Here is an 18,099-nt window from a genome sequence, read left to right on the forward strand (position 1 = left end):
AAGGGAATGATCTCATGACATAAAACAGAAAACAACACAAGTGTCAAAAGAAAACAAAATTAGTGAACTTTTGTCTGCCACCATAGAAACGAGGATTAACTTATGTTATTCCAGAGCGTGGAATGGAGACTATCTGCATGAGGATATATAGTGCATTGTCTTTTGTGAATTTTCATTTGACAGGGATTTTGGAGGCTGTGATCTTAATTAAATCTCAACTGACTCAAATAATGCATCTAAAGGCACGCAGTGTTGCGTAACCTTGCTGAGTTGGTAAACCATAAATCATCAGAAAGCTTGTGATAGGAAGGGCTGCTTTGAAAATTTTTTGTTTGCTACAGTTGTTATTTTTTTCCTCTTGTTTAACATACACTAACTGTGCCATCATGCCCTCCCTGTTAAAACAGCGTGATTTTTGCTTTAAAAATAAAAAAAAAAAAGGGGGGGCAAAGCTGTGAGATGTGCTGTGACCAGTCACTCAGCCAAACCAAGGAGAAGCAATAAATAAACTGGAATTGACAGGAGGAATGAGCGAGCAGTGTGGGCTAACGGGGGAGCTGGGGCAGCACTGCAGCTGGGCAGACACGGTGGGTCTGGGCCGTGCAGCTCTGGCATTGCGCTGAGCCCCGTGCTGCGACAGCCCTGACTGGAAGGGTCACAGCTGGATCTGTGTCCTGCTGGATATCAGGCTCTGCCCTGTGCTCAGGTTGAGTTCCTTTCAGTCGCCTGTAAAGGAGAAAACGGTTGCAACAGTTGTGTGCTGTGTGTCAGGGGGTGTTTTTAGGCAGTGGAAGTGATGTGGAGCCGTTAGGGCGATGGCTTGGGCAGCGTTCTAACCTGGAGCTCTCAAGCACTGCTGCTGCTCAGTAGTCATGTTTCTAAAATGCTGAAGCTCAATGAATTGCTGCTTCAGCATAAAGCGCTCTGGCTGTGTTTGTGGTGGCCTGCCCTGGGCAGCTGAAGGCAAGGTAAGGGCGAAGGCTGGGCTGTGCTGCAGGGCTGTGTGCTGCAGGGCTTTGCTGTGCTGCAGGCAGCCTGGTGCCCACGGCGCACAGCTTGTCACTGCTCAGCTTTCTCCTTTCGATGGGCAGAAGCGGCAGCAGGGCTCGTTCTGTCACCACCTGCAGAACTCGGTGGTGGGAAAGTCCTGACACTGCGAGCTAAATTTGTTATTGTTTGGTGGAAGGCTTGGCTGCTTGGAAGCAGTTTGTTTGTTTTATTGAAAGCAGAACTGCATTACTGGAAACTACTTTGCTGCAGTTCAGTTACATGTCCTGTGCTGTTCTGTGTTTGTAAGGTGCTTCCTTGCTCAGCTTCGCTTTCCAGTTACAGGCAGAGGAAAAAAGGCATCATGCACTGTGCAGGGCTGAGGCCGCGCAGAGATTTTGGAGAGCAGCAGCTCTGGCAAATCTCTCTTCCCTTTCCCAGCTTTTTTTTTTTTTGCCTTTTTTTTTTTTTTTTTTTGCCTTTTTTTTCTTTTCTGCCTTTCCAGCACATTTTCCTCTGCTAGAAGGAGGATCCGTAGGGCTTGTGCTGAGGTAGAATGAATGGCAGAAGAAGCAGAGCGAGCGTTGCACAAATCAGTGGCACTGCTAATTGCTCCCTGCACTAGTTTTGGAACGGATTTGCCCACAGTGATTAGGTAAGATGCTGTTATTTGGGAGGGAGAGCAGCCCCCTCCCCAAACTGACAACGGGTTTTAATTTTTAAGCTTTATCTTGCCCTTAAATCTGAAACATCATTGTTCAAATAACTGAGAACAAGGTAAACCAACAACATCAAAAAGGTCGGCTTCTGTGATTTCTCAAGGGCTTGTTATTTTGTACTTTCCAATTCTATTTGATGTCTTGACAAAACAAGATGACACAAGGGAGAATACATTAAATTTTGATTTTCATCTAACCTGTTACAGTCGTGGCAGCTTAATTTCTGGTACTTTTTCCCGAAGACGGCTCCTTGCACAATTACTCTAATTGCCACGCCGCGTTATGAGAGGGTTTCTTTGCAGGTTCCCCATTTGCCTTGATTTTTGCCAGGCGTTTTTTTTGAGCGTGTTCTGACCTTTCACACGGCGAGCTCGTCGCTTGGAGTGCGTCTTCATTAGAAGTAAATCAGCGAATGGCAAGATTGTCAGAGAAGCAACCGATGTTTTCTCATTAGAATCTAATTTGCAGCGTTGCGCTCAGCTGCGCCGTGCGGCCGTAGGTGCCTGCGCTAGGTGTGAAAACACGCACGTTTCGAGCGAGTAAAGTTTACAAGTGTTAGCAAGGCTCTGCTGGCAGGCACAGCACAGCCTCGCAGCGCTGCACGGAGCAGTGGGAGCGCTGGAGCTGCTGCCGGAGCTGCTGGCTGCCCACGGGGCCGGGCTGCCCTGGCACCGAGCTGTGCCCCACAGCCGTGCTGCTGCTTCCATCGCTGCCTTCTATTGTTCCCTTAAGCTCTCCTTGGATGTGTTAGCGAGTGAGCACGCAGATGTAAGGAGTCTGACAGGGTGATCGTTCTCAGTGCTGGGGTGAGAGGAGCTTTTGAGGGTTTTCGAGGGTTTTAGGGGTGTTTTGCTTGTTTCTAAGCAAGGCTGCTTTTGGTTTGTTTCGGGGCAGTGTGGCAGAATATGCTGACCTAACATTTCCAATACTCAAACTGTTGTTTTTTTTCCTTCTGTATTTATTTACTTATTTATTTAATGTTTTTAAACCATTGCAAAATGAGCCCAGTGCTAGGAGGCTTGCAGCACAGGTTGTGATTTTTCCTTTCGTGACGGAGCAGCAAACAAAAACGGTAACTTTCTAAAATGTGAAAAATGATGATGGTAATCTCAAGGTTGAAATCTTGCTGCGTTTATTAAATGGGTGTTTGGTTGTGTGCATTCCAGTTTAGTCTGTATTTGACAAATGTTAGACGCAGAGAGAATTTAATTTATGTAAACTTTATATTTTTATGCAAATTAAATGGGTATTTATTATAGCAGAAACAATTATCCTGGCACTTAGTGAGAAGCCCGGTATGCATGAGAAGTGGTAGATAAGATCAGATGTTTCATTCTGTAAACAAATATGAAAATATCCCCAATTTTCCTTTGCTGGAAGAGAGCTGAGAGGAGAGCAGAGATCCTGAGGTGCCGGCAGTGCCAGGACAGTCCATCGCGCTGCCTTCCACGAGTCACAGGCAGATCTTCTCTCCTGATAAAACATAATAAACAAAATTAAAATTAAATTTTCATTTTATTATTTTGTAGTGGCTTTTTTTTTTTTTTTTTTTTTTTTTTTTTTTTTTTTTTTAATAGGGAGTCACATTGTTACGGAGACAACAGTTATGCTAATGATGAAGCACTTAGCTGATTTCACGTTAATATAATAAACGTTACCTGTCCTAATGTGTTGTGCAGTATCACAGCAGAATAACCGAGTCTAAAAGTCAGATTCCGTTTTGCATCATGAACCAGAATGGCAGCTTCTGCCTGCACAGTTCCATCGGCAGCGTTTTTTGGCTGTTATTTTCAGGCTGACGTCTCATGTCACAGAGGTTTCAGGCTCAGGGTCCTGTGCTCAGCACTGCGCTGCTGGGCTCTGCTTTGTGGCACTGAGCTTTTCCCTCTGCCAGCACGGCTGTGCTTTCTCTTCTGCTGTGACACGAGTGCAGCTATTTTACATTCTTTCAGTCAGGAATTTTTTTTTAAATTGCAAGAAGTCTCACACGTGCTTTCTAATAAAGCAGCCGAGGGAATTGTTTGGGTTTGCCTCGCCGTGTCTATTTTCCTGGCAGTCCGACACCTTTAACTGCGACTCAGGCACTCGCTCGGTGTTGGGCTGCGTTCTGCTCCGTGTCACTTCTGCCACAAAGTCTTTAACTGAAGAATTGCTGTTTGGAAATGCAAGGTGCCTGCTCTGAGGACTTCCTGAATTCAAGTGCGAGCACACAGCGCAGGAGAAGGGGATTTTCTGGCAGAGCTGTTCTCTATGAATTGAGGAGATGCTCCCCAGCTTCCATGCGTGCCTGCTAGCAGCTGACAAGGCCACCGGCGCACCCAGCAATGAAGGCACGTTGTTTGAAAATGGCATGCTTCTTTTTTTTTTTTCTGCACTCCGTATAAGATTGAGCTCCTTGAAATTATTTGGCTAGTATTTAATTATATTAATATCAGAGAAAATGGGGGAATGTAGATGATTGAGTAGGTCTAAATCATTTCCATCCCCGTGACACTTGTCTGAGCAGTGCGCGGCGGTGACAAATGCATCCCAGCTGTAGTCTGTGGTGAAGTTAAAGGCGAGCTTGGCCCAAGTTGTGCAAGGTTCCCCAAGCCGTGCAAGCAGAGCTCGGGTGGGGAGAGGAGAGAACAGGCAGGCTTGAGAGGTGTGGAGCAGTGGCAGAGGGACCTGGGAGACACAGAGTGGCTGAAAACAATTTTGAGTATTAAAGACGTTTTTTGCCGTTGCTGCTATTAGCATGTCAGCAGGTCTGTACTAGCACAGCTCCCAAAACTGACTTGCAGCTGTATTTTTACCTTTGCTGCCAGGTTTACATGCAGCTGGGTATCTACCACACCCTATTGTTATCAGTCAACAATACCAAAAGTGGTTCATTAATCATATCAATAACAACAATCGTGTTTCATGTAGAAAACAGAAATAAACAACTGGGGGGGGGAGGAAAGATTGATTTCTGTCCTGCATGCTAAGTTAGCATTCTTTAAATACATCTGCCAGTACTTTAATTTGAACTTCAACTCCCTGAAGGCAGTAAGACAGAATTATTTTAGTTCTTCATAAACTGCCTTCTGTGATTCATTGTTAACTCATAAAACACACTCATTTTCATGTACTTAAACAGTTAAGCCATTTTCAAAGTTGGTTTGTAATTTTTTTTGGCAACACATTTAAGTTGACATCTGAGAGATAGAAATCTACAATTAATTTATAGCCTTCAGTTTAGGTTTCGTTTACTATCAGACAAAATATCAGAAATAAATATTTTTTATCTAACGTAATGCAAAGTATATTGCGCAGTATCTAAAATAAAGCTTAGTTTTGACTGAATACACTCAAAAAGGGACCCATAAATATTAGAGAGCTGTAGTTAAGAACTTACATGACTGTTTTAAATACTATTGATTTAAACCACTGGCTGGATTTTATGAATCAAAGTGTAATTTCCAAGCTTTGGCTATATTTCTCATCGCTAAAGCACTCTCTCTGGTGTGCCTTTAGCAGCTTTCCAGACATTCAACACGGGATTAAATGATAGTAGTTACAATGATCAATAGGTTAAGACCGGTACAATCACTCTTACCGCTAATGACCTCGGTAGTAATGGGTAATAAAGTGTGGGCTATAATAGCCTATTGCTGGAGCTGCATGCCCTTTGATTCCCAGTATTACTAGGGACTAGCTACATGAAAAAGTTGGACGTTGGGAGTTAAGAGAGTGGATATATAGGCCATAATTCTTAACTATTTAAAGGCCTCCAACAGTACGTGTGCCCACGCTTGTCTGGGGCGCGTGTCGTTTTTAACACGGCGGTTTCTGGCTTGTTTGAATTTCCTTGCTCTGTAGGATGGCTTCCACCATGAGCCGGAGTTCAGGGGAAGCGCAGCTGCTCCCTGCTCTGACAAATGAGAGGCTGGACCTTCTTGGAGCCACAGGCGGGGTGTGCAGATGTGGTTTCAGCCGGTAGAACAAGGTCGAGCAGAGCAACGCAGACCTGTATTGCTAGGTGGGCCTTGTTTATTCACACGTTTGTGAGTGTTTGTATACACACAGACACGTTGCTTCCCTCCCTGGTTAAGTGCTGCTGTTTGAGCAGAGCGTGAGCAGCTGGGAGATTCTTCACCGGAAGGTACGTGGCCGCCGTTCAAAGGCAGGGCCGAATCCTGAGATGTGTCCTGAGATAAATGTGCAAAGGAGCAGTGGAAGTGAATGGGAGTTGTCTCCGCGTAGCTGCTGGCAGAATGCGGCCCCGCGTATTAATCACCCGCACGTAGGGTTTACAGCACCCCACCCTATTCCTGTCTGTATCCCTGCTTGTCGTCATAAATCTGACCGAGGAGTATTTGTGTTGTATATCTTCCAAGAATGGCACAGAAAGCGTACTTAAACATGCTTCCTTTTCTGTTTGCTCAGTCCGACTTCAATGTAAGGTAGTACAAACCCCAGGGTAAAGTAAACTTCTCTGGGGATGGGAATAATGAAGGTGAGTCAGGCTTCGGGGCTAAGATAGTGACTACAGCACTTAATGAAATAATTTTCTACTCCCAGAAAAGTTCTGAACAGCGTAGGGATTAAGATCCTGTGAATTGATGGGATTCCCTGTTCCAGTTGGTCGGTGCCATCACAGCTCAGGGCGGTGGCACCGCACTGCCAGGTTGGTGGTTCTCCCAGGGCTGCAGTCTTAGAGGGACTCTGTCTATGATGACACCTCCCATCCTTCGCTGTCTGTTTCTCAACCTTCACACCTGCCTGCTGCAGTGTGGGAAGCACCAGGTCTGTGCTGGGGCGCAGGGGATTCACTCTGCGCCGCGTTAATAGGATGTCAGTTTGCTGGATGTGTCTGCAGCACGTTCTGTAGGCAGGGTCTGGCCCCGGCACATGACATGTACACAACAACACAGGGCGATGTGTGCTGTACATAAGTCTGACCTTCAGGAACCATTTTTAGTTCATCAAAATTAGTGATGCTGAGAAATCAGGACATCAGTGCATAATGACTGTGAAATTAGGAATGAGAGCTTGCTATGCAAATGACAGGACAAATCATGTGAAAAAGTCAAGATAAACTGCATATTAAGACATTATGTTACATAAAATTAATACTGCATTTCTCCCTTGCTTACTAGTACCCAGGAAGACTTTTTTTTAAGCTCTTTTATCTTCAGATCAGCTATTGTCTGCTGATTTTTTTAAAAAGTGGTGCACAGAAAAAGTGCTAAACATGTTATTACCTTTTATTGTAATCCATGAGATGACAGGAGATCCTTTTTAACAAAGTATATCCTTTACTGCTTTTAGTTTTGTGCTGTCACATATTTGATCTGAAACTATAGAAAAGTAAGGTGCTTAAATATTACTGTTAAAACTCACAGGGTTTTGTCTTGTCTTCTATTGTTTTTTTTCTTCCTTTTCTTTCCCTTTTTTGGGGTGGAGGATAGAGGGGTGGGTTTCTGGGGAAATAGTCTTCTTGCATTACTAGGACTGACAAAATGGTTCTCATGTAGTCTGCAAATTAAACACAAGTGCAGTGATTATTTTGAATAGCTAAATTACATTCTAGAAAGCTTGCAGAATTCATAGCATTGTCATTAGGTATCCGCTTGAATACAATTTGTGTAACCTTGGCCAAGACAGCCTGTCATTTTAATGTCAGTGTTTTATCTGAACAAGACATCATCCTTTCAGATACAGTGTACAGGTTCCTTGCAAAGATGCCCGTGCAGAAACGTGTTAACAGTTGCAAATATGAAATGCTATCAAGTTCATCACTGTAGCTGTTTGTCACTGAAATGTCATGGAAAGCGGCTTTTAATGGTATCTCACATAATATGAAAGAATTGAAGACATCTGTATGCTGGGTGAATATGGAATGGTAAAGACATCGCAGTAGGGCCTTTCTGTTAAAATTGCATAGGAGTGTAGTGCTGTTATTCACATCACTGAGCCTTCCTTCAATTTTCTTAAAAACCTGTCGTAATAGGGCCTAGATCCCATCAGCACAGGATACTCGGCTCTTGAATTTCTGTACGGCAGGGAGGGACTTTCTGGGAGGGAATGCTCTGAGCTGACAGTTCCCTGTGAAAATAAATAAATCTTAACAGGTTTTGCTGTCTTGCTGTCTAAAGAATTCCCATTGTCATAATGCTCTGCAGAGAGGGAGCTGGGTGGCTGGGGAAGCGCGGGTCCCTCTGTGCTCAGGGCAGGTTGTGCCTCCTGCTGTGATGCTCCCTGACCACCATTCTGTGTCCCCTGCAGGTTCCCGTGTCGGTGGCTATGATGACACCTCAAGTGATCACTCCCCAGCAAATGCAGCAGATCCTCCAGCAACAAGTGCTAACTCCCCAGCAACTCCAAGTCCTGCTCCAGCAGCAGCAGGCACTCATGCTTCAACAGGTAATTGTTGTCTGTGCAGCCCCTGTTGGGTGGGGGGCTTTGGTTTGTGCTGCCTTCTGGCGATGACGGCTGCCCACGTCTCAGGGTCTGTACTGCAGGGCAGCCACGCTCTGAGATGAACCGACTGCTCTTTTGTTTTTAGTTCTAGAAATAGCTACTGGAAACAAATCCAGGGAGCAGTGCTAGGAGCGTTTCCAAGATCAGCTAAATAATACAGCTGCATATTTAAGTGTCAGGACTTCAGCAGATGTCCCTGTTGATTTTGCCTGCATCCCTCCGAAAGTACGGCGTGCCCTGATTAATTGGAATAAATGAAGTAGTAGGGTAATATTTCCAATTTTAGTCCTTGCTTCATCCACATGGGGCCGTAAAGGGCCGTTGAAACAGGGACAGCGAAAGTGAAGAGGTTTGCAAGCCTTAGTCCGTTTGATTTCAGCCAACATGCGCTGCACGGTGCATTGGTGTTTCTGAGTGTCCTGCATTCATGCATGGCCCTTTCTCTGCTGGAAGTTGTGTGCTGTCCCTGGGTTACTGCGGGGTTCACGTCGGCACGGGCTCATGAGTCAGGCTGGTAAGAGCACCCACCAGACTGCACTTGTGTGTCCCCTCCCCTCTGCCTTCGTCCCACAGTGCAGCGTGTGCGGTGTGTGGCTGAAGCAGGGAGGAGGAGAGTGTTTCCCAGAATGTCTGTGCATGTATTGAACAACACTTAATATAGTCAAACCCTATCATTTAGAAAGCATGTGTGTTTCACAACAGAGATTCGCCAGGCTCTCTCAGCAAGGGCATTTTGGCTTTGTTGTTACAATCAAAGGTCATTCCTTGCCTTATTTTAATTAGTTTGTGTAGAAAATGGTATGTTTTTCATCAGTTCATTTTGGAGATTACTTTTCAAACGATAATGCCAAGAATAGTCAGTGTGCACTGAATTTATTGTCGAGTTTCAAACTAAAGGTCAGACCATTACAGATAAAAGGATGCTATTTTTCAAATCACAGTTTGTGTGTTACACCAAAAGGGACACTGAATTGGCTCTCCACTTTGTTACTTACCATCTTTCCTTTTCTTTGTAGCAGCAGCTTCAAGAGTTTTATAAGAAACAACAGGAACAGTTGCAGCTTCAACTTTTACAGCAACAACATGCTGGAAAACAGCCTAAAGAGGTACAGACAATACCCATTTTACTTTCAAACCACAGATCCCAGAGGACTGTCTAGAGGCTATTAAGCTGTCATTCATCTTATAAATGATGGCACAACTGAACTGACTCAATCGGGTCTCAGCTTTCAGATTGAGAGTTATTGTCCTGTTTTCGCCTGTATTTTCCTGTGCTTTCCATTTGCTTGCTGCCACATATTTTATAGCTGGGGAACACGCCTTGATGTTCAGTATGAGTACTGGAGCAAGCATCTGGACTTGTATCTTGGGAGAGTGCTTTTGGAAGTTAGTTATGTTGTAGAGGGGAGGGGGCAAAGAAGCAGGCCTAGCTCTGGGCCTGTTCTCTCCAGGCAGACGGTTCTATGAGATTTTGAGTTTGAACTTGCAGTTTTCAGCCAGAGAGGTTCTGGCTGCAGGCTCCTTGCAGCATGGGCTCAGCAGAAGGTACCATGCTCAGGCAGTGTTTGTTGTGAGCAACAAGAGCTGAAATACCGAGGTAGGACAGGAATGCCATCTCATTGCAGTGTGTTGTGCCTGGGAACTGCAGCTCGTTGTGATGCACAATGTCTCGAGACCTTGCACAGATGCCACCATGGTCTGTGCTGGGAACAGGATGGCGAAGGCGGTTTTCTGCATGTATGGAAAACACACTGGTCCTTTCTGAGTGTCTCACTTGGTTGATTTTGGTGTGCTAAAATTCAGAATTGCTGTAATAACACATGAAGGTACCACAGTGGTATCTGTAGTCCCAAGGAGTTTGAGACTTCCACCTGACATCACCACTGACCAGTGTAGGTCCTAGAAAGCTGCCCGCTGGCACGAGATGCTGTGCGATGCCCGCCGATAGCAGCAGTGGTTACGTTGCTGATCACGGTGCTCGAAGCACGTGCGGGTTTCTGGCCCTCCCAAATTTTGGTGGGTCGTGCCACCTGTGCCAAGTTTCAACCCGGAGCGAATTTTTCCAGCTGAGTTATAAACCCCTGAAAACAGGGGGTTTATAATGAAAACGCTGACACAACCTTAGCCATAGCGCGCTTACGGGCGCCTCTATAATAAAAAGGGAACAGATTAAAAAGTGTCTAAAATGTAAATCTAAAGGACTAACAGTAATTAAAATGGAAATGGCACAGGGAGGGAAGGCATGTAATTGTGAGATATCACTGTGCAGAATGCTCTCAGCTTTGTTTTGCTGGCTGTTTTTCTAATTCAGTAGGGCTTACTCATCAGTGGCAGTTCAATGCGCGTTAATGACTCTGGGATGCAGGCATCACTCTGGACAAAGAAATGATTATTGTGCGGTCAAAAGAAGTTCAAAGACAAGAAGGGAATTTCAGTTTTTTCCTTAGAGATCCACATTCAAGAGCATATAAATTAAGCCAAATGTTAAAAACCACAGTCTGAAAGCTGACTTCAAAGTCACAACTCTCTAATTAATGAACTGCGAGCTTCAGTTTGGACAAGTCGTGGTTTGATGCGCCCATAAATCAACATGACAGGTCTGTTTCACAGTCTCAGACAGCGCTTGTCATTGAGTCACATCAGATGTAAACACAGCAGAAAAAAGAGGGAATATGAAGGAGGTGCAATTGATCAACAGAATTGGTAAAAACCCACTTTTGAAACGCATTATGCATGATCACAGGAAATGGCGATAGCCTCAAGAGGCTTTCTCCTTCTGCTGTTGCTTTTTTGAATCAGATTTCTAACAGCCTTCAAAAGGGAGAATAAGAATTATGGAGCTTCTCCCCTGTGGCTGGCAGGCAATAACCCCCTGTTGTTATTTTGTGCTTCTTTCTTTTCAAAGGCGTCAAAATTTAGTTTTTTAAAGATCTTTAACTCTATATTTGAAGACAAACAATAAAGGGCTGCCACTGTCATTCTTATCAGTTACCAGGGATTGTATTTTTTCTTTCTGTTGCCACTTCTTATTAACCTCTTATTTGGTCTATTAGACATAGTTTTGAATGCAAGCCTGCATGCTGGGAGAACATGAAAGTTCAGATGAGCTCAGAGGGCAGATAAAGAAATTTGAAGGGGAAAGTTACACAGCAGAATGAACGATAAAAGTTAACTCTTCTAAATTGCTGTTGTCAGACAGGAGAGCATCTCAGACACAAAGATGAGGGCTTGGAGCTTGAAGAAAAATACTTTGTGTTAAAAAAGACGAGAAGGCAAGTTAGACAATGTGATGGCATTTCAATATCTAACACACTGGTTTACTGCGGTCGCACTTCTGATATTACAGTATCGAAAGTAACAATAAGAAAAGACTCCTTCCTGTTCTAAGAAGAGCAATTTAACATGATAGTGGGGAGCAGAACAAGGAGCCTGAGTCTCTCCAGCTTTTTCTAGGCTCTTTTTTTTTTTTTTTTTGCTGAGGGTTTCAACAGGGGCCCGTTTCCAGACCAGGCTTGTTTGGCCCCATTTTTCCTGCATGGAGGAAGTTATTTTGGCTGAATTAGCGTGCGAGTGATGATCTTTTTTTTTTTCTTTTTTTCTTTTTTAACACGAATGACGGTGGGTCCCAAAGTGCATCGTGTGGCCTGGTGGCCGCAGTGCAGACACGGTGCGGCTTTGTGCGCTGACAGATGGAGCAGCTCTACCCATCTACGTCATTCTGTATCACGACACGCACGGCTGCTGCTGCTGCCCCATCCCAAAAGGAGGCATACACACCCTGTGCCCACAGCCCCACACTGGAGAGGGCCCAACACGGGGGGCTCATGGCCACAGCGCTGCCTCCAGGCCCGGCCGTGCGGGACGGCTCCTGGGCACGGCCGTGTTCCTCCAGCGGTTGCGACAGTTTATGTTAGGCTGTAGGGAGGGACCGAAGAAAGGAAAACAGACCTTTGACAGCAGCTTCAGGGAGGGGACCAAAAATGTGAGTTTTATCAGGCTATTTCAGCATTTTAACACTGACTACTGACCTGACAACAGGACTGCACTGAGACCTTTTTTGTATGCATTCAATTGTGAGAAGTAAACAAACTGACTTGTATCCTGTGTTTGGTAACTGGGTGGGGAGCGCAGTTTGGCAACGCGTGTTGCTTTTAAATTCTTTCTTGGACAATGGGCCTTGTATACTTTTATATCCTGGCTTTTCAAAGTAGGGCGCGTTCAGGAGCTTTTCTTGGGATGGCTGAGAAGACAACCACAGGCATCACTCCATTTATATAAAGTCGTTTTTATGGTCTTTCTTTTTTGATGCCAGTTTTGCACTCTGATGGCAAATAGGTAAAATACAGACTACTGTAATTTATTTTGTTCCACAAAAAACAAATACCACTCATATATACACACACACACACAGACTGTGTATTAATTAAAGGTGCCTTCTTGCTCTGAAGATTCTATGATTCTGTGTATATTTGGAGTACGAGCATCTCTGGAGGCAAACGCTGCTCTAACTGCAGTACGACCGTTGCTGCAGCTCACATTCATCCAGTGCTGTTGCAACAGCTGGATCTGTCTGAGCAAGCTGTGGCAGAGAAATGGAAACTCCGAGTTCCAGTATAGCTAAACTCTTGTTTGTTTAACTGTTCTCAAAGTTATAGATTTTCTCTGGATAGAAGAAAAATTAACTTGCCTGTCAGTACAGTTGTAGGCATGCAGTTTGTTGTAGTACAAAGATCGATGGGGTGTTGAAAGTACAAAAAAAGCAATAGGAATTTAATAAAAATAGTTGCTGTTGCCCTTCGCTTTGCCCAGCGATGTTTCATTTCAAGAGCAACTGGCAGTGCTGTGGCTGTGTCACGTTCAGCCTGGCAGGCTGGAGCTGCAGTGCCTTGGCAGAAGGTGGGGCCCCGGCCCCTGGCTGGTGGCCGTCAGCCCCGCTCCTCTGACCCGGGTGGATGTTTCCTGCTTGACACCAGCAGGGAACGGGGCCAGCGATCCTCTGCTGCGATAGCGGGGAAGGGCAGCAAAGCGCTCTCGGTGTGGCCAGGGTTTATTTGAGAAAGTGTGGAGTTTTGCAAGAGTTAATTTTCTTTCCGTAATTGTTAGCCATAATGTGTATAAGACCTCCACCTTGATATGATTCCTAGCAGATTAGGGATATTAGATAATTTCCTTCTATTTATTGTACTACTGCTCTGTATTATCTTTCTATCACTCAGATAATTACTAAGGAAATCTACATTAATTTTTTTTTGGCTAGCACAAGGAACTGCTAAACACTGGCATGATGTATTGATGTTTTACACAACAAAAGTTTTCCTCCTGTCATTGTACAATAAATAAAAAGATATTTATCAAAACGCAAAGCCTTTCATGGATTTTAAGAACAAAGCAAATAAAACACGAGATGAGCATGGAAGCAAAACCTAGAGGCTTGCTTAACTGCACAAAATTAAGGACTCAGAAGCCTGGAGTACTGTACATATTAAACACTCACATTCAAGTAAGATGTTGTTTGCTAAATTATGAATGTGTGTAATTAAAATCTAGTGGCTGTTTCTATGAAAGATTTACAATGTTATTTCATCGTTTGTCATGGCTAATTAACAATATTAGATGAAGTTTTTCTTCTTCAAAGGTCTGATTTTTTTCTCATTTATTTATGTCAGAAGTGATAAACAGAGTAGTTAAAAGCTTCTCTGGGTACAGTAGTGAGAAAAGCAACATGTTCTTTTACACCTCGAAGGTTCAAGGTTCGTGTCCCTGTGGAGTAAAGCAGCTCTGACTTCTTTATAGCGAAAATAATTAAAAATTTCAAAGCACAGAAGTAGCAGCCTTAAATACAGCAAGGAGTAATTCTGAACATAATGGTATTGTTGCTTGATGGATGGATAAGAGAGAGTAAGTATAGGATAGCATGAATGTAGCCAGTCGTGTTGCCTTAATCGCTGAGATGACCCTTGCATGAGCAAACAGAGCAGGGTACAGGGCTGTTGTTGGTGACGTCCAAATGTGATGTGGTTACGTGGAGTGGCTCTTGCATTGCATTTGTTCTTTGCTTTGAAGAATTGCCCGTGATTTTAGCAGCAGCCAGCAGAATTTTGCTTTATCTGACACCGAAAGGCAGCCGCTCCTGGTGTGAAGCTCAGTCGTGTGGACTAAGAAACACTGCGTGTGTTTTTGATTGGGTTTGTAGGAGAGATTAGAAATTGACTGCCGCCCTGTTGGTAGCACCAGCTCTTAAGCAAGTCTTGGTACTGGGTGGTGAGCTCACTGTTGTTTCTCAGTACAAGTGACTATGATCAGTGGTTGCTGTGTGTTTAGCCAAGGATCCCTGTTAATGCTTTTCTCTTTGTTGACAAACGTGCATTTTTTTTTTCTTTTCCAGCCCCAGCAGCAGCAGGTGGCTACGCAGCAGTTGGCCTTTCAGCAGCAACTCTTACAGATGCAGCAGTTGCAACAGCAGCACCTCCTGACTTTGCAGCGTCAAGGGCTGCTAACAATCCAGCCTGGCCAGCCTACTCTGCCTTTGCAGCCCCTTGCACAAGGTAGGTGAGGGGTTGGGGAGCTGCTGAGCAAGCAGATAGCATGTGCACACCAAATTGTCACTCAGTAAGCCAGAGAGTGATCTCATAGGCTCGTAAAATAAGAAACAAAGAAAAATCCTGACTGGCAGAGTGGGCATTGTAAAGGTATTCTCGAGAAGGGCAGCGCTGAAACTGTGGGCCGTGCTTGTTAGCAGGAGGCAGGCGGTTTAGTTTGGATTCATTTTGCACAGCTATACCCTGGTGAACGTGAAGCTGCTGGTTGTACTATTGTGGGCTCAAAATCCTCCACGGGAGGCTTCCTAATAAAATTTTGGTGCTGGGTTCATGGCTTAGGATAGCTTGAGAGCAGCTTTTCCTTCACTGTTTTGTGAAGTGCTGTCTTGGCTCTTTCTGACTTCATGGCTGGTGCAGAGCTGGGCACGAAACAGTGCTGACCACATGCTGCTGAGTGTGGAAATGGGATTGCCCTGTTGTGCAGCTGGAAGGGGAATGTGACAGTGTCTCCTCTTTGTGCATGTTTATGTGTCCTTCCTTTCACTGCCTGTGTAGATCATAGCTTCGTTCTTCCCTCCACACAGAGGCAAATTGGGATTGACTCCATCTAATTTAAATGTTCTTATGCTGGTGTTACTGACAATTAGATCCTCCTACGTCTTTATTCAGTCCTGTGCTATGTAAGAAGTCACCGATTTGCTGAAATCCCTATTTTTTTTTAAGATATTGATACATTGAAAGCAATAGCTACTCAAATCACAATACTTCTGACAGTAATTACAACCTGGATTTTTTTTATTCTTTTTTTTTTTTCTCCATGGCTATATTTATTTATTAATTTATATTCCAACTGAGTTTCTCTGCGAGCTCTGGGGCATTTTAACAGGCATGCTTGAGCTCTGTCTGTTGTCACTGAAGCTGGTGGCTCAGAGTTGGCATGGCTCGGGGAGGACCAGGTCTTTCAGCCAAGATGCAGATATTTCTGAATAGCTGTGCCTTTTCTTTCCCTTTGCCCCATAATAAATTTCAACACCCACCTCAACAACTGGAGTCAGCTCAGCTTGAAATGATTTGGGCTCTTCAAAGCAGCCTTAAGGCTGCTACTGGTTGCTAAACCATATAATGTATTTACATTCAGCTCTGTTTGGTTAAATGGGGTTGGGGGTGAAATTGCTTCTGTTCTTCTCCCTCCTTTTTTATGTGTATTAGAGCTGCGAAAAGGAGAGCAAGATGGCTGGTAAATGTTAACTGACATGGATAGAGGGAGAGAAAGCTGGTGAGCAGGGACTGCTGTGCCAGGTGGCTAGTGTGGTTTACTGAGGCTTATTTTTTGTTTTTTGCATGACCCACAAAATGTTAGAGCCCCCTAACCCTGTCATGGGACACCCACACTCCCAGACTCAGCCCCCTGGTGTGCTCCTAGCTGTGCACTCCTGATATGCAGGCAGGCGGGTTGTGGCAGCAGCAGCTTCTGGCCTGGGACAGGGGTTTGTCAGTTACCATCAGTGTGCTGAGATGAGTTTGGGAAAATGGGCAGGTAGACAAGTGCCACTTATGTGTGCAGAATGTTGTAACACGCATTAATTACTCTTTGGATTTATTGTTGGAAACACCACAAGCTGTTCCCACACGCCCACTGGACTCCAGCTTCAACCTTTCTAATTTTTCCCACAGCTCCTATACTATTAAGTTTGCTCAGTAGGGTTCATTGTGTGGTACATCAGTTAAGCTGTCCAAAGGAGGGCAATTGGGCAGTGACAAGACACGCTCATGTGTAATGTGAAAGAAATGAATGTGGTGATGCATGAAGTGTAATCTGTGCAGTAACACATCGGAGACACCAGTAGGTAATTCAGCAGTCGTGGCATTGATTGATACGGTTAGCAGCCAAGTGCCACTATTAGTCCTCACCATGTTGGGAAGAAGCCTGTTAATAGCCAAGGGGTGCCAGAACAACACAAACACAAACAGGAGGGCTGGGAGGGCTGCTCTGTGCGGGGAGGTGAGCTGTGGGGTGCGGCGCTGGCTGGGGAGGAACTGGAGGATTCAGGCAGCTTGCAATCCAGCACGATTCTTTTTTATCAGAGAGACGATGGCTTAAAACTGATGTCATTACGAGGTTTAAATCAACTTTCTGCTTGCTTGAACATGGTCACCTGGGTATGGAGGTACAAGGACACAAAGAGGTTGAGCAACTCTGTTTGTCTTTGAGCTGGTGATACCTGGGGTTGGGAAATTGAGTTCCGTGAGCAGTAATCTGTCAACTGTCCCCACAACATACATTTTTTAAACCTGTGCCTACATTTTCTTTCATAATGAAGGGGACTGGTTGTCCTGAAAAATGCAACGAGGAGCCAGGGCTATAGTTTAAAATAATTGGTAATGGACACTTCGTATTTAAAAAACATATACCATCCCTTTCTGTTTTCAGAACAGTGGGCAAGAGTAAGACAGATACTGCAAGCGTGCATATAAAAAGGAAAATCCAGCCCTCTAGTTAATGTAGCTATGAATTTAGTTAAGAGCATCTTGCTTTTTATTCCTAAGTATCTGTAATAGGAATAAATGTTAAGAGAGAATGCTACTTCATAAGTGATTTTTGTTCTGTTTTTAGAACTAATACATCGTTCATAGCTGCATTTTAGTTGGTGTTCTTGCCTATTGTCTTACACAAAATAGCACATTCTTTAATGTTATATTTGTGTGATTTTTGCTGTTCTGTGTTTAGACACACCTATAATCTAGATTTTACATCTCTGCATAGTAGCTATTTAAAAACAAACCGCATTTCAACAGTGCTCTGAGCTGCGAGAGCTCAATCTTCAGTATCTGTAAAATGAAACTGCAAATCGCACCTCAGATCACAAGCAAGTGAAAATAATAGGACTGAGACATCCCAGGGCTGATTGCTCCCATGGATCCAGCAGTTCCAGGTCTGCATCCTGGCACCGGTAGGAACCGAGTTGGGGCACAAGCAGGAGTGATCTCGGGTAACTGCAGTGCAGTTCTGGGAATCTGACATAGAATTTAGTTCTTGCTATTGAAGTGAAACTGTTTAATGGTAAATTTTGTCATGTATTGTGTGTGTTTTGTTGGATATGTTCTACTTGCTTTTACCATTCGTCCTATTATTCCGTTTAACCATTTTGCCGGATGAGTACTGAGCATACCTTTCAGCTGCCAAGTTCAACAAGCTGGTTAGGAATGCTCCTCAGAAGTTTGAGGAAAGAGGAAGGAGGCTTTTTAAAAATTACTTCTTGTTTTTTAATTAATCAAGTGATACCAGTGGTGCATTCAGGTCTGAACGATGCGTTGTGAGAGGCGAGTTTGACGTCACACCTAACTCTTCTCTAACATCATCCAAGCTGAAATCCATCTTACTGTATCTATCATTTTTTTCTGCCCAA

The 18,099-nt window shown here is 44.3% G+C and overlaps 1 protein-coding gene across 16 annotated transcripts in view; it reads left to right on the forward strand.

The window, feature by feature from the left end:
* Positions 1-18,099, forward strand: part of FOXP1 (forkhead box P1) — a 334,704-nt gene that overhangs the window by 257,757 nt on the left and 58,848 nt on the right. For 15 of the 16 annotated variants that reach the window (XM_042823158.1, XM_042823146.1, XM_042823149.1 and 12 more), the window contains 3 exons: positions 7,959-8,096; positions 9,170-9,259; positions 14,539-14,698. In XM_042823158.1, coding sequence (XP_042679092.1) covers positions 7,959-8,096; positions 9,170-9,259; positions 14,539-14,698 — 388 coding nt within the window. The remainder of the gene's footprint in view (positions 1-7,958; positions 8,097-9,169; positions 9,260-14,538; positions 14,699-18,099) is intronic. The other variant, XM_042823159.1, reaches the window with a different exon arrangement.

Source organism: Centrocercus urophasianus, unplaced genomic scaffold (genome assembly GCF_019232065.1).
Source record: "Centrocercus urophasianus isolate 14NV4802_14NV808 unplaced genomic scaffold, USGS_Curo_1.0 seq_22, whole genome shotgun sequence".
NCBI lineage: Eukaryota > Metazoa > Chordata > Aves > Galliformes > Phasianidae > Centrocercus > Centrocercus urophasianus.